The following is a 17,959-nucleotide window of genomic DNA, read 5'->3' on the forward strand; positions in this document are numbered from 1 at the left end:
AAATGTTCCGACGCCTATGTAAACCTACCACTAAGCTTTATTAATACTCCAATAAACGATAACAGTATTTATTATGCGATTGTGTATGAGCGAATAAATGAACAAAGAAAAATTATCTATACGTAACTCTATAGGCTAAGAGCGGTGTGCATACGCTAATGTTCGGCGCACATAACACGACACGATTGAATAAGAGCGATTAAAAGTCGCAGGACAATAAAGGAGATTTAATGTCTTAATTGCATATAAAATCTTATGGACTACGGTAAAAGAAACAAGTAAAACGGTAAAAACCTGCCATGGTAAAATGCTTATACTGTAATTAGTAGGTTTTAAATAACTATTGATTTAAATACTATGCCTTATAACAGAGTAAATAGTTACATTCTTTGTAGGTACATACTAGAAGCAACAAAAAAATATCCTTAGTACCGTGTAGCTAAATTCGGAATTAACCTAAAAGATACTTATCTCTACGTAAAAACATCTCTCAGAGCTTAGATCCTTTTAAAGTAAATCCAATTCAAACTCAAATCTATTTATTTTAAATCTGAAACCATTCCGTTAATCTCGAGAGTTTTGTTTCTGTAATGAGAATTTGATACCTAAATCAACAATTTGTTATTAGAAGAAGAAACACCCACTCGTTTGAGTAATTTTGTTTTATACGCAGTAAGGAAAATAATTTACAAGAAAGAAAATGCTCCTAAATAAATTGATTAGGTACAAATATATTTATATTATACTTATATGCGTACGATGACTTTTAAAAATGCAGCAATCAAATACCACAATAAAAATAGCACGACTATTTCAGTCGCAATAATCCACGACAAAAACTCGTGACGCACATGTGCGCCCAAAGGAAGTTATTATCAGCCGTCAATTGTCGTATAACCAAACACAGAGCAATGTGTTGTAGCCCTAAGGCACATACGACTTGTTTATCAGTAGCGTCCGGTCGACTCACAGTACAATTGTGTACGTTACTCAAGACAGTGGTTTGTGCTATGGAAACTCAGGATTTAGAAGACAATGTTCTGGATAATAAGCAGGAACGAGAAGCCACGGTTAAGGAGAGAACAGATAGGAACAGTTGGGGTTATGCAGTCGGATTCGGAACAGTGATAACCTTTGTACGTATTTCTCTTTTGTTTTTATTTAAATACTGATATTATTGTTGTGTCTACATTGCCAGCTGTTTTGAACTCCCGCGGAAATTGTGTGAAGGTCACCTATGGATTGGTGACTCAGTATTTTATATAAAGAACGTTAGAGTTTTCTTTGTTTATAAATAAGTTGTTTGTATGTGTGTTATTTTGGGTTATTGATCTTTCGGAGTCAAGTTAGTATTCGGGTTTTGGGGCCTCACTTTGCATGAAAGACAAATTATTCCAGTATTCTCGTTCATTGTGTTTGTTTACTCGAGTCTAGGCGTTTAATAGCTTCACTTAAAAAATGTCCGTTTACCAAATGATGGTCTTGGTTTCTTCATTGAATAGTCTTGTGGGCACTTGAACGATGTGTAATTTAAACGACAAATACATATCCCATCTCCCATCCAGTTTGGGCTACGTAAATCTAGCATAATCTAAAACCATACCTACTCGGTACTGAATACCGAGCCGCTGTGTCCCCTCCTATGTCAACAAAGAGTGTTCCAAGATGTCAGTGATGTCACTAAACTTCCTTAGTGCCCACTTGTCCAATCTATTTATGATTGCATAATAGCCCATAATCCCGAAACCTCTGTGGTTTGTATGAGGTCATGACAAATAGTAAGAACTAGACATCGGTAGTTTATTTTACTTATTCAATTGAATCAGGCATCTAAGGCTGATAGAATTAATTTATAACAATCACATATACAAGAATCCTACAGCTACATACTTATGAATTCCCGCGGGTTCATCGTCTAAAACAACAAAAGTATTTCGACAACGTTTGCTGGACTCAAGCTACTTCTATACCAAAATTCAAAAAAGTTTTGTTGCATATCTTTACATATAAAATCGGTGCTTAGCTTACCTACACAAAATTGCTATCGTACCTATTTGTAGGAATTCCTTCTATTATATCATATCCATATAGTGTAATATTCCCTTAAAATTGAATGGTAGGTAGGTACATACATACTCATTACATCTTCATGCGTGTCGGGTTACTACAATATCTTAAGTACCTATGTAGTATGTAACTACATTCCAGATAAAAGGGCGAACATAAACTACAGTTGTAAGTATTAATTTGTAGCACAATAATATGTTATTGTTGTGAAATATGCAATAATAATTGCAACAAAAGCACCTAAGCAAGTAGACATGTACTGTTTTTCAACCTAAGAGTGTATGGTACCCAAAAGTATTTACTGTTGGTTAACCAACTCTTAGATGTCACAGCAATTTTAGAAACAATAAGCCTAAAATAAAGTAAACGTAGCTTGAAGCCAGTTGCGGACAAGCTTAAAACCAATATGGCCTTACTACAAAAACTTAAACGTCTGTTTTACACTTGTCTAAAAAAATTGTGGCTGCAAAATGAACCGTATGTCAACGTCATAATTTGTCATTTTTTTAGAAAAGTCTTAAACTGACGTTTTAAAGTTTTTGTGGTAACACTGGGTAACACGGTTTCTCTTTATTTGACACAATCAAGGCTGGAGATATTAGGCCTACCTACTCACGTGTGAATTTACTCTTCCTACCTCTATGATGATAGCAGTTGTTATCAGTCCTGTGCATATATTTATAGAATAAACTTTCCTGCTTCTGGTATAATATTTACCAACGCAGAACTACCGATTCTTATTTGCTTCTGTTGATACCAAACTGGTAACAACCTTGTGAGAGTAAATTCTGTAAACATTGACAGTCAGTTTTAACAGCAAACTACTGTGATTGTTAGAACGACAAAGTTCTTATTTTTATCTAGCTTTTTGACACACAAGGGTATCTTACTAGCCTTGGGAAGAGTGTAGCTTTCTAACAGTGAAATAATTTTCAAATCGTTATAGCAATTTTGGAGCCAATAGAGTACAAACAAACAAAAGAATGCTTCCTCTATATTTTAGAAATAAAACAGTATAGCACAAAATCCGAAATTAATATCAACCTATGACGAAATCTCAGTTTTTTTTACAACTGGCCTCCTTACCCGAAAAGTCCGTAAAAAACAAAATGGCGTCATTCGCTCATAATCTGAAAATCAATTAAAGTACTAACTAATCTTTCCACGCAATTTACCGGACTCGCTGAGAAAAATGGGTCACAAATTCACAATGACTGAAAGCTGTAGACTGGAAAATCACAACTCATAACTGAAATGGGATCGTTTTATTTGTTCTTAATTACACCTTCTGATTTGAACTGTGGGATAATTGAGGGGATTGAAAATAACATGGCGCTATGGGGCCATAATCATGAGAACATTAGGTGCTTTTCAACTCCTGATTTGAATTTTGAAGTTCTAATTTACTTATTTACGTGTGTTCCATTTTGGAATTCTGAAAACCAAAGAGTTGAGTTTATAAAATGTTTTATGGCCAGTACCTGACACCAGACAAAGTATTCTGAAATCAAAAATTCTTCTGTCATTTGTTCAATGTCGTCAGCAATCTCTTATGACGAATTGGAGAGAAGAATCATATTATTTTCCGTGCTAGTAAAATTCTTTCACATGGCATATTGTTGAAAGATTATTTTTTTAAATCACTCTTTTGATCTGTGATTTTATTAAAAGCTTTTCTGTTATAAAATTCGCAAAAGTGTAAAATTCGCATGAAAAAATCAATAAAGCTATCTATCATAGTACTATTTTCATGCCATTTTAATTACATAGGTTGTTCCTGATGGAAAAGCCTTTGTGGGGATTTCGGTGCAACGCTTTTCCGAGTAATTTCATTGTCTATGAATCCACCACGCCACAGTATTTCATTAATCGAATTCCATTCTCTAAATATAACAATGAAACAAAGAAAACGCTCGTTTCCGAAATTCGTAATTTAATTGTGAAACCGATTCCAACAGTTTTATGTAAATAATTTAATGATGTTGACTTTGTAAGCGTTTTAATTAGTAATATTAAATAACAAGAGAATAACTTTGTTTTGGTCAAAATGTACTCAATCCGCAATTTAACCCAAAATGTCAAAAAACAAAGACGGGAAAGTACTGAAAAATATATATGAAACGTTCAGTTACGTAACGTTTAGGTACCTATAAATATAGTGTAAACATCTCGCATGCTATTATGCATGTCCTGATTCTGATTTTAACAGTGCTAAAAATAACATACAGAGTACGCACTGATAGTGGTCTTCATACCGCATGGGCTAGGTCATATCGTTTAACAAGCTCCAGTGTTGGAGTTTCCCAAATCCACTTGATATAAATGTCCTAGTCTTCTATCCATCAGTTACAAAGTGAAATCTCGTATAATTATAATGAGTAATCGCTCGTTTAATAGTATGTATGTAATTATGTATACCAAACCTAAAATCAAATAAGGTTTATTTGTATAAGTACCCACTACACACACAAATACAGTTATTTATATTAAAGAATTTGCTCTCAATATGTTTACAGATAGCTGGTATTGGACACGTGAACTCATTTGGACTGATCTACAATGATTTTATTATTGACACACACTCTACTGCAAAATCATTAACTTCGGCACATGGCGTGTTTGCTATCATGTTAGCTATCGGAGGTAAGTTTAATAATATTAGATTGTTTATGATATACTTAGTTCAAAATAATACTTGAATGAAATCTTCAACGTAAGGCATACAAGTACTGACATACCATAACACCACCACAACATACAACACGGTGGTGTATCGTGTCTCGCGATATGGTATCTTGTTTAGCATATTTTACAGATTAAAAAATAAAAAAAAACAAAGTCAAAGTTAAAAGTCTTGATTCAAACCATAACTTACACTAAAATGAGAACATCCTATTTACCGACTATTTTGCCAAATTGAACATTACCTAACACAGCGGTAGCATAAGTTTAGTATATTACTATTAAACACAAACCCTCTTCGTTAATTTCAGGTATAATACTCAACAGTATAACAAAAAGATTTTCTCTAAGATTCGGAGGACTTATTGGAGCGGTCCTCTTATCAACTGGATCTATTAGTACGATATTCATTACCAACACCAACCAACTTCCAATCACTTTTGGAATACTACAAGGCATTGGTTTCGGTATGATGGTACCTGTGTGCTACTCGACATTGAATCATTACTTTGTGAGAAAGAGAACGACGGTGATGAGCATTTGTAAGGCTGTCCAAGGAGTCATCTTAATGTGGTACCCTCAACTACTGAAGAAGATAATGACCATTTATGGGTTTAGAGGGACTCTGTTAATCTTAGCTGGAATGTCCCTCCACACATTCCCAGGAATGCTAGTTATGAAGACAGATGCATCTTCTACAAGAAAAATAAGAACAGCAAGTATTTTTTCATTTGGAATTTTTAAGTTTTGTCAATGAATTGATTGTGAAATTGAATGTGGTTTTTTATTTGCAGCTGATATAGAAAATGGGGGACGTCATGAAAATGAGGATTTATTGAATTCTAATGTTGAGAATAATAACAAAGCAGACCAGAATGCTGATAAGAGCCTCATTGAAAAAATAAGGTGGGTCATATGAATTTAAACTTATATTTATAATAAAGAGAAACAAACCAAACACACCAAAACTACTGAATCAATTTGAACAGTTATTTCACTGTTGGAAAGTAGCTCCCTCAGGACGCGAGAAAAACCGCTCACGAAAGCTACCATATTCATATTTTGGTGATACATTTTTAATAAGTCTGTTTAAATTGTATTTTTTCATTGCAGACAGAAGTTAATGGAAATATTCAACTTCAGGATCTTGAAAGATGCTGTTTATTGCAACATTTGTTTGGGACAGAGTTTCGTCAATTTCTCCGATCTCACATTCTTTGTCTTACAGCCGATGCTTCTGTTTCAATACGGCTATGATAGGGTAAGTGATAGAATCTTTTTATTTGAAAATACCTATAAGCCTACCAAATTATCCTGGTGCGTCTGAGGTTTGCCTATGAGAGTCCAATTAAACAATGTGGGATCCAGAGATTATTGACCCGATCCAGAGTAATTAGGCTAAGTGCTGAGCAGTAGTTCTTGCAACTTTAAAACTAAACTACGATCACTAGGCTGGCGAAACGTGTCCCAACTATACAAGTTTTTCAGTATTTATATTTAAATGTGTTTTCATATAAACGAGCTATCAGTTAAAAATAACACAATTGTAAATCAGACAGGCTTATGTTGAAAGATAGCAATAAGTCAGACATGACATTTGTAACTTGCTTACTCATGTCAGACAGTAAACAATGAATCCAAAAGATAAGGTTTTGAAAAACACAAAATCATATTAAGTTGCTCAAAATAAAAAATGCTATCATGCAATGCAAATAAGACTTGTTTTTAAGAATGTTAGATATTATTGTTAGAGTACCATAAAACAGAAACTGATAAAACAAAAACATTTTTTATGTTTTCCTCAATTAAGCCTCAAAATTTATTATATTTGTCATGTTTTATTACAAATTATTAAATAACATTTTACATACCTACTATTTATTTCAATATAAAAAATATAGGGGCAAGTCGTGGTGGCCTAGTGGGTAAAGAACCAACCTTTCGAGTATGAGGGTGTGGGTTCGATTCCAGGGTCAGGCAAGTACCAATGCAACTTTTCTAAGTTTGTATGTACTTTCTAAGTATACTTAGACACCAATGGCTGATAAAAAGGTGAAGGAAAACATCTTGAGGAAACCTGGACTATAAAGTCTGAAATCACCATCCCGCATTGAGCAAGCGTGGTGATTAATGCTCAATCCTTCTCCATGTGAGAGGAGGCCTGTGCCCAGCAGTGGGACGATAAAAAGGCTGTAACAGTAACAGTAACAACAGGGGCACTCAAAAGTTACCAGAGATTAATTTAAAATTAGGTTTTATTCCCAATTAGATAAATGCCATTATAGCATGCCTCTGCATTGTTAATTTATTTGGCTCCCTTACACTTATTCATTTTTCTTATTACAGACTCAAGTGGCCATGTGCATATCCATATGCGCGGCAGCTGACGTCGGCGGCAGATTCGCGCTCGCCATCATCAGCAGTATATTCCACATCAACACCCGACTTCTATTCTACCTAGCAACACTCCTTACCTTCCTTATCAGATTAGGTACGAAATTATTCATTAATGTATAGATATCTACTGCCTTATCTTGTTGACTCCTTCGTTATTACAATGCTATCGTGAGATAAGTATCTTTATTTGTTTCAAGTTTATTATGTTTTCTGTCTAGTTTCATGTTGTTTGTCACACTATGTGATGTAATTTAGGAGGCCTGGCTTTGTTATTAATGAGATCATCAATCAAAGAAAGAAGGCGGGCCTAGTATTGTCTCGCTGTCGTAATGACTTTCTTATAAGAAAGGCTTATGTGTTGATTACTGGACTAAAATACTATTACATATTTATCCATTGGATATTATATGTCCCATTTTTTTTCCTTAGCCCGATCTGTCTCACTGCTGGGCAAAGGCCTCCCCAGTTGGTCTCCACACTTGTCCATATAATTATGTATATGACCCCAAGAATTTTTATCCCTGTAGAACACAATAAAATTCCATTAACTTTTTTCTGTGTCCTCATATCGACATTATTTCTTCATTTTCAGTAATGCTCCAAATTACCAGCATAGTTTGGATGGCGACAGTGACTGGCGTGCTAGGTATACTGCGGGCGTGGCTGCACGTGGCCAGTCCGTTGCTTATCGCTAACCATGTGCCTCATGAAGACTTTCCTGGAGCCTACGCGCTGTCTATGTTAGCTGCTGGCACAGTTAATGTTACATTTTCGCCGCTTATTGGTAAGAATTTTGTCTACTCAATATGGGTTTACAGAATGCCTTGGGCGTGGTCTTTTGCTATGTACTCGTATTTTTATATCGCAATTAATGAAGTCATAATCTTCAGTTATCATTTTTCGAATTGTTACAATCATTATAATTTTGACACCAACACCAAAAATACCTATTCTTAACCTTTCAAAACTTAAGTTTCAATGTGATAATTTTCCGTTGATCAGCAAAAAAGTAGTTGTAGCTTTTCAAGTATTACGTTTTTTCAAGCTCTCCTATTCATTAGAGTACACGATGAATTATTTCAATTGTTTCGATTCCCAATAGCTCAGTAGACAAATGGACTCTAGACTGGGAACAGGAAAAAAGCATTAAGTGAAATAATGGCACCTTCTTGCAACAAGGGAGTTTTTTTTATTTCATTTGTTGTGCCTGTAAATTACTAAATCTTATTTACGATATGATTATCTCTGATGCTAAGACAAGATAAGACTAAACTACATTTTGTATTACCGCAGGTGTTCCATATGAAGATTTTCAATATCATAATGTTTTGGAATTGAAACTCGATTTAGGACACGACATGTTAAAAGAATTCTAGCTTTATCATAAAATATTCACTTAGATGGTACTTCAGTTGAGATCTTCTTCCCAAACAATACTAACTTATTTCCGCCAGTAGGTAAATGTTTTGTTCAATCACTTATTATGTTATATCATGATTCTATTCTTGCTGATTATAATAATCAATGAATATGCTGATAAACATCAATCCAATATTGATATAACTATGCCATTATTTTGGCAACAGTAGGATACTGGAGTGTCCTAAGTAATGTTTCCGACTATTCATAATAAAAGGTTAACATTTTGTGGTTCATGAAAATTAACAAAATTTTAATAAAAACCTTGATACTTACAATGGATTTTAACATTATATAAATTATTTTGGATTTGAACACTAGGTATATAAATTATTTTATGAAAGCATGTGAAAGAATTAACTAACTTGAGGGGTTATAACGGAGTCTGTAGACAGGTTTACTTATTTATCGATAAAAGATTTCCAATAACTTTAGGTGTTTTTTTATCAGAATGTCATCATCCAGTCTGATAAGAATTTTCCATTCAAATGTGATGATAGCTACAAACATTGTTATCTATTATTATGAATTTGCTTTTTGATAAAACTGTTCTTTTATTATTTGAATAATATATTTATTTAATCTACTATCAGTACAAAAATTGCACCATTGCATGACTAATTGAAAAAACTACTGGAAATATAAGCATTGTTGCTAGTTTTGCAATTCGTTTCCCTCTAATTCTGTTCGTTGTGTAAATAAACAGATTTGAAATGCCAACAGATTTAAAACCTTTACTTATTACCTTTATTAATAAACTATTTATTATAAACAGGAAAGAAACTTACAAGCACATCAATATAGGCGTCATTACTCAATTGCCGGCCGAAATACAACAGATGATGAAAAATAGGCACACTAAATTGAATTCATACAAAACAAAATTATATTATTTTTGAAACACAGAACTTTAATACCTTTTTATTTGTTACAGGTTTATTGAAAGACGTGTACCAAGATTATGTGCCAGCATTTTATGCTCTGACACTCTGCTGCATCCCCTGTCTTCTCTTCTGGCCGATAGAATATCTAATAAAGATAAAGTGACCTGTTTTATATACCGTACAGTGTAATTTAAGTGAAACCTGAAATATTTTTGTACCTTCCTGCATATTCTTGTTAAGACTGAGTCATATGAATGCCCTATAATCGAGTCTACCAGCCTACTATCCCCGTCTTTTATACAACTTTTTATTTTTAATCGACAAGGATGTAAGCATTGTTAGGTACCTAATATAAGTATAAAAACATAGGAGTATTTCTGCTTGATTGTATAATAAAATGCTTAGTTTACTTTAATTTATACATACTTGATAGGACTTTGTGTTCAATAATAAATACGTAAGTGTACTTTGGTTTGTTTACTTTATATTGCATATCTAATAAATTTATTCATTCATGCATGGCCAATAACTAGTGTATGTATAGCAAATTGTACATACACATGTATGGAATTACATACATATTTTCAAGAGTACTATATTTCATAATTATACCTATCCACAAGAGAAGATGGGCGAAGGATTGAATGTAACACTCATTTTGCGTAATGCGAATGTGATGTAATCTGGCAATAGGTTTTAAGAATAAATACAAGAAGGAACGAAGCCTTAAGACAGTCATCAATAATAAGTACTTCTGTCAATAACTCATCTCACTTAAGAATAAAAAACAAATGAAAAATCATGACCGACCATAAATTCTTCGCGCAAAACCAAGTAGATGCAAAGACTATCATTTTATTCACGCAGTCCAACAAAAATGTTGCCAGGTAAAATATATCAGGTACTTTTTCAGTGTTACCTCAGTATTACGTTGGGCCCTCTGAAGAGGCCTCATTATTAACCCTTAACGCGCTGGGTGCTTTAGAAAAACCTTCGGACGAAGTTGGGCCGCATCAATCTTTCTGACGCTTTCTTATTACCCTTTTTGTGGCTAATCGGTTTTAAACGTGTGAGGGTTTTCAAAATATGATGGTTGGGTTTCGTGTTCTATTTATAGTTTTGGGGAAGATTTTCTTTTGGTCTTGGAAGATGGAGTAGAGTAAGTTGCTGTATACCTATTTCATTTTCAAGGTTGACCCGGGTAAGATTTCTATAGCCTGATTGTACTGTACGCCTTTTGATTACTCTAAAAATAAAAATTGTGCCTACACAAATATGACAATACTGTAAGCATGATCATATTTTCAAAAGTTCTAGGATCAATAGTATCCAGTAAAAACATATAACAAACAAAATCCACATCACCTTTCTCTTGCATAAAACAACCTGTGCCTTTCAAACACACACACACACACACTTGACTTTCTAAGCGGATTATCGGTACATCTTGAAATGCATGAAGAACTCAGCTAAAAGGGGCTCCAGAGAAATTTATTCATAGCTTCCCGACAACTGAGTTTGCTTCCTATCAGATTGAAGTCCGCATGAGCTCGGCCTTCGTTTTAATATCACGTTTCATTTGCAAATTGTTGCATTGCAGTTTTTGAATAATGGCTTCCCGGTTTTGCTGGTTCAATCTCGGAATGAAGATAGAATATGCATAATATTGCGTTATTAATCTAGTAGGTGAATTATTTGGTTTTAGTCTATGCTTTGAATAAAACAGTTAGACGGCATCCGAAAATCGCGTTAATAAAAATTATGTTGCCCTTTTGATTCTTTAATTTCTCAATATGTTAGGAGAATTCTCAATATTTGCTGCTATTGAGGAAGTGGTATATTGTAGTAGTTTGCCATTTTTTCTAAAGATAAACCTGTTTCCAAGAAACGGACACCGCTCTGACAATTCCCCAATGGAAACTCTGTGATCTTTGATTCCCAAAATAAACAAAAAGTTAGAGATCCCACTCAAGAACTATCCCTACAAAAACGATCGATTTTTCTATTAATTAACTAGATAATCCATTACCAAGGAGTGCACTAATCCATTATTCGGGATAATGTCAGCAGTAAGCCTTGACGATGGCTAACGTGATTAGCGTTTAAGTTGTTTCCGAACATTCTGGAACTTCCTAATTCCTTGCCAAACGAGATTACGTGAGTAGTTTGAGGACAGGTAGCTGAGCAATGTCGAATAACTTGAGGAAAGGGAATAATTTCCAGATCTGCGCATACTGTGGGATGTTCTTTCATTGACTTAGCGAATTGAGGATTCTTTTGAATTCAGCCATTCTTTCTCGAGTTCTTGAATCTGAGATTTAAACTAGATTTATGATGATGGATTTAAATTCAATTGAAATATTTTAGCATATAAAATAAAGGAAAGATGATTCCATTTCTGATCATCAGATAAAAATGTAATTATGATCATCTTAAAGAAGAAAGAATGCGTTTATGAAATGATAATGTTTATCAAAGTTATTCCATCTATCAATACAGGATACTGATTATATTTACTTTAATTTTGATTCCATTTACTTCATGAATGATACTGTACAAACCAAGCGATAAATTATGAGGTAAGTAAACAAACTAGGCCAAAGTTAACGACATTGTTTGCCTAACTTGTAGCTTTCCACGGCCGATCAACAAACTAAATTAACAACTTCCTATTTTATTAATGTAAGTAACTGAATTATAAGTAAAATGGCAAACTCAAAACAAAAGGTCGCAAAATCGACCTTCGAATTCGTAAAGAAATTGTTATATTTATATTCATCCTCAATTATTTAGGTACCGGAAAATACAGGTCGAATTTTTGATTCGCGACAAATTAAAATTGACACAGGTTAGGAGGAAATATAAATGTTATTATTACGTTTTGTGTGAAAGGTTGAATAATTTTTCGTTGGGGATTGAGGAAAATATTGACTTTCGGTCCCAATGTTGGATCCAATGTTTGCCGAATATGCGGTTACAAAAATTATTGCATTGGCCCCAACGATCACGCCAATGTTGGGAGTTGGCTGCTGTCTGTCACACATTGCTTGATATGAATGTAGGAAACGTGTGGAGTATAAAAGGAATCAAGGTCGAGGTCATATCAAATTATATGGTGACAGGGTTGATACTATTTTGAAATATATCCGAATCAATAATACGTTATGTAGAGGTAACATCACGTGTATACGAGTATGTCCCAAAAGACTGCTATAGATGTATATGTATTGATGTATAATGTATTTGTTTCACACATTGGAACTATTGCTACCTACTAGCTGAGTGAGCTAGTAAAGTTTTCATAATGAAATGGTTAAATTATTTTTGATGCGGTATGCAAATTGTTAAAGAGGAAACAGAACATTATTAAAACTAGAAATGTATTAATCAAATTGTGAGGTGCGGATAATACAACGAAGAACAGGACTCCTAAAAACCACAGAATATTAATTTATACAAAAGCACATAGGTAAATAACACTAAAGTCTGCCATCAATGGGACAAATCAAAACAAATGACAATTGGTAACCATTGTGACTCAGAAATAGTTGACTATCTACGGAAGGGGAGAATTTTATCGACCTGTATATAAAGCCCCGCCCCTTTCTCTCAGTACTATGGGAATTCCAAGTGTAAGGTGCTTAATATATTAAAGGTTAGGGTAGGTCAATACCCACGGGAGAATTTAAGCCATATTATAAAGAGACCAGTCAGTCAAAAACGATTAAAATTTTGGTTAAATGTTATCCAGTACATAAATAATAATATACACATATTGTACCTACATATTTTGACAATTATTACAATGTTCGAGACACGTCTATTAAACAAACAGTCTAGTGCTATATTTTTTTTTGATTTAGTACTAATTTTCGACAAATACATGTTTTTTAAAGTTGTTTGTCTGCGTTTCTAGACAAAAGTAATCAATGTTAGGCGATTAAGTTATGAAATATTGATCGTGTGACCAAATAATAATGTTTTGGTTCATAAATTAGCTTCTTTTAAGTGCAATGATGGTGCTAAAATTTAAATATGAAAGATAAATTATAATAGAATAAACGTTTATGCATCTTAACAAAAACTCGATTATTTTTATAGGTCAAAAAAACAAAGGACACTTCTTCCTTGTACAATATGAATTCTAACAATCCCATAAACGAAAAGCCTACCTAGTTAACTCATGAAATTAACACATTTTAGACTTAGACTTATAGAAAAGAACAGTATTTTCTTGAACAAGACTTATTATTCACACCCTAATTTACCAAAGGGATTCTATCCTATATATTTATCCTATATCATTCACGCCAAAAATCCAACAAATATCCACCCCAAAAACACAAAACCTACATGCAATGATAAGTTCGCACAGCAAGACCTACTTCGCATTGTGGCGGATCCCGGACGAGCTGTATCGACCCGCGCCATCGTATCCTAGTCATCCGTCGGGAACACTGCTATTGTCATATCGATTCATCTTACCAAATGTCATGGCGAATTATAAATTTTACGTCGATGATTATTAAATCAGATAATGTGGAGGGTTAATAAATGTTGAGGGTAATTTGTTGTATCGGTTAGAGATCAAGGTTAAAGTACCTAATTAATTTAAAGTAGGCTGAGAATCAGCCCCTTTTGAAGGTCAAATTTCCAAATATAGTCCTCAAAATGCTGTATCGACCGGCGCCATTGTATCTTAGTCATCCGTCGGGAACACTGCTTTTGTCATATCGATTCATCTTACCAAATGTCATGGCGAATCATAAATTTTACGTCGATGATTTAATTTGAGGGTAATTTATTGTAACGGATAGAGATATATGTAGGTTAATAAAGTAATTAATTTAAAGTAGGCTGAGAATCAGCCTCTTTTGAGGGTCAAATTTACAAAAGACAGTCCTCAAAATGCTGTATCGACCCGCGCCATCGTATTCTGGTCATCCGTTGGGAACACTGCTATTGTCATATCGATTCATCTTACCAAATGTCATGGCGAATCATTTTACGTCGATGATTTAATTTGAGGGTGATTTATTGTATCGGTTGGAGATACCTAATTGTTATGTACCTAGGTTAAAATAATTAATTTAAAGTAGTCTGAGAATCAGCCTCTTTTGAAGGTCAAATTAACAAAAGACAGTCCTCAAAATGTCGACCCGCGCCATCGTATCCTAGTCATCCGTCAGGAAGACTGCTATTGTCATATCGATTCATCTAACCAAATGTCAAATGGTTAATCATAAATTTTACGTCGATGATTTAATGTGAGGGTGACTTATTGTATCGGTTAGAAATAAAGGTTAAAGTAATTAATTTAAAGTAGGCTGAGAACCCGAAAATCGATCTCAGTGGCGTGCACTTGGAGAGGCCTATGTCCAGCAGTGGACTGCGATAGGCTGATGATGATGATGAAGAGAATCAGCCCCTTTCAAAGGTCAAATTTACATACCTCAAAATGCCCGCTCGTCACCTCTTCCTATGTATTTTTGCTGGAAAGTAGAAGTAGTTTAAAATCTTAGTTGGACTCTGTTATACTCAGGTGTTTCGACGGCAAAACGTTTTTCATTTGTTTCTCTATTCAAGCCTTATTATTCTAGCTATTTTTGATACTACGAAATGACATCGAATATATAATATGTTTTGATTAGATTTTGTTAAGTAATTGGTATAATTTATTGCTTCCATTAGAACATAATATTCTAATTGGTGTTATAACATGTCACATGAAATGTTTTAAATGTCGATGCAGCGTCAAGGCTCTACCACACAATACGTGATCTAAAACAAGACATTTACATAAATACACATTTGTGCATTTGTTGATATCTTCTCAGCATGGGGTAAGATAAGGTGATAAAATTCACAAATTCGTATTTCTATTGTCTAATAATTTATGTAGACCAATATCCTTCACAGTAGGGATCCGTATTAGCAAAAAGCATTGCAATAAATTAGTAAATAATGATCTAGTGGTGTTTGTTTTGTCTAGTTAAGTATAACTATCAACTATTTACATGTAACTATCGACAGATTTTGGGTCACACAAGGAGTACTTAAATAAATGACAAAAGAAATTCAAAATACTGCACTGCGTCCTTCGGGCGATTGACTCAATGGTGACGTTTAGGAGCTCCCTCCAGTATCCTTTCTTGGTCATTCCCTAAATAACTCCCCAAATACGAGAGCTTATAGCAGCCACTTTTGCATCATCCCTTTCAATCAATCACAAACATTATGACATACATCTGCATTGTGCACCCATCCCCTCGATAAGTGATTTCCATCAACTTACATTAGGTCAAAATTATTGAGTACAACCTTTTAAAGAAAGGTGCTTCGGCTTCCAGTGAACTTTATATGTACTTACACTTCTAAAAACCTTTCAGTATTAAACCTTTGAAAAAGGAAAGAGGTCCTCAATAAAGAAGTACACAATTTATGTCAAGTACCTGTACATACTTAAGATATTTGTTACACATGAACATGGAAATGTCACAAGGAACAAAAGGGTATCAGTATTGATTCATGAGAATTTACGCCAACCGATAATGTTGATGTACCTGCGTATTTTCTTTTAACAGCTCTATGAGGTACAGACCGTTTTACATATTGCTTGCGAATATTTCACGCAGAAAGATAAATGGATTGGGTGAGGGAGCCACAAAAACACTGAATTTCGACTGATAAATAAGATGTGACGGCTTTTGCCTGTAATGGAAGGTGTTTGGGACAATTCGGAATATTATTTTACTTCTTTATCGTTTTGTAACATGAGGGTTTTGCTTATGAATTGTGAGTGTTATCTATCTAGGTAGGTAAGTAGGTATACCTTTGTATATATTTCTATAAGTGTAGTAAGTATCACATTCGAACTTTTACGTCGATAATATAACTTAGAAATCGCCTTCGTCGTCGTCACCCTACAGTTATTACATACGAGATAACTTTACACATCTGATTTCCACAGCAGAACTCACCATACGTCATAAGTTTTAGCTCGTAAAACTACTAAAGTTCGATTCTGTTCACAGAATCCAAATCATCTGAGCCATGGAGAAAACTATGTAGTTTGTTCTCCAACTTTTAAATTGTAACCAATGTTGTCGTCAAAATATAGATAGATCTATTTTTTAGCAAAACGGAATTTCTTGACTAAAGTGTAAGTGCTACCTAAAAGGAAAAGTAAATGTTAATTTTATTAATGTAGACCTACCTTAATCCTTTGTTAATAGTATCGCAGTATACATCTAAAGATTTTAGCATTTTTTTTTAATTTGTAATAGATGACGATGAGTAGGTACACTTAAGCGACATACCAGGATTGAAAATTGTAAAACGTACGGAACACAATAAATTATAAAGGCCAATACTAAACATAAATTCCAAAACCAATATAAAACCATATCATTGGACCTCTAAATACCTTCACATCCCGTCAAAACAAGCGAAAGAAACCCATTATTATGCCTAAATCCACTGACCTAAATTCTCGTAGCAAACCAACTGGCGCCCAAAGAATATCCTAATCATATACTCGTATAAATGTAGTTTTTCTCACAGTCTTGTAGCCAGTGACAAAGATTTCCTTTGTTATTCACTTTCGGTCCAGTGGCTACATAGAAACGGCGAGGTAAATGGCTATTTTCTGCCGAGTTGAACAAAGCTCCGGGTGCAAAATGCTCGTACTCTCGCAATGGTTCGTAATGTGGGTTATATCTTATTTAGCTATTATGTCGTGGTTTGTTGTAATGTTGTTAGGATCTTTGTTTATTATGATCATTTCAAAAGCTACATTTCTACAAAAATAAGAATTGACACAGTAATTTGATATTTTATCCAATTCACCCTCCCTATCCACATGACCTATTTTCGTTCGGTCAATGTCAAAAATCTCGTGGCTAAAATGACTGTTCCCCCCAAAATTTTTCCTCTCTTCTTATTTAGAACCCTCGTAAAAAAGCTACAAAGAAAATCCGCTAATGCAGGCCATTCAAATACCAGGATAGCAGAAAATTAAACAGGTCTCAAGCCTACTTGATATCACGTCAAAAAGTAAGTGCTTCTCCCGTTCCGCGACAAATCGTTGAGTCGGCATAAATCATCGCTGTTATGTTATGTTTGCCTAGTACTTCGAGCAGAGTAGCTGGAACAATTTGGTGATACAATTTGGATTGTCGCCAACTTCTGTTGTTATGTGTTAAATTTTGTTTCCGAAGGAATTGATTGTATCTTCGGGAGTTAAGAACTTCCTGTTTATTGTTTTGTTCACACGATTGTTATTTTTTTTCCTCCGTTTTGTTTCGAGGAACGCTACTTTTGAAAGAAAGGAAAACACGAATAAAGAAACAACTTTGCTTAAGTACCTTTGAGATTTCGTTACTTACGATCAAGTGACTTTACATTATTTTTGAAAGAGGAAAAAATACACACAAATAAATACCTTCTCAGTCGGAACAAGTAATCTATTGTACCCTTGGTGAAATTAAAACTTTAGTATTCCTGTTTAT

At 34.1% G+C, this 17,959-nt stretch overlaps 2 protein-coding genes across 9 annotated transcripts in view; one reads left to right on the plus strand and one right to left on the minus strand.

The window, feature by feature from the left end:
• The window catches only part of Kcc (kazachoc), a 466,160-nt gene that overhangs the window by 326,157 nt on the left and 122,044 nt on the right, over positions 1-17,959 (minus strand). The gene's annotated exons all lie outside the window — the stretch shown is intronic.
• On the plus strand, positions 886-9,913 carry LOC110380589 (monocarboxylate transporter 1). The gene is made up of 8 exons (XM_049836580.2): positions 886-1,136; positions 4,584-4,710; positions 5,061-5,468; positions 5,544-5,655; positions 5,863-6,010; positions 7,096-7,240; positions 7,739-7,930; positions 9,500-9,913. The coding sequence occupies exons 1-8, from the start codon at positions 912-914 to the stop codon at positions 9,610-9,612; spliced, it is 1,470 nt and encodes a 489-aa protein (XP_049692537.2). The 5' UTR covers positions 886-911; the 3' UTR covers positions 9,613-9,913.

The sequence above is a fragment of the Helicoverpa armigera genome, chromosome 3 (assembly GCF_030705265.1).
Source record: "Helicoverpa armigera isolate CAAS_96S chromosome 3, ASM3070526v1, whole genome shotgun sequence".
NCBI lineage: Eukaryota > Metazoa > Arthropoda > Insecta > Lepidoptera > Noctuidae > Helicoverpa > Helicoverpa armigera.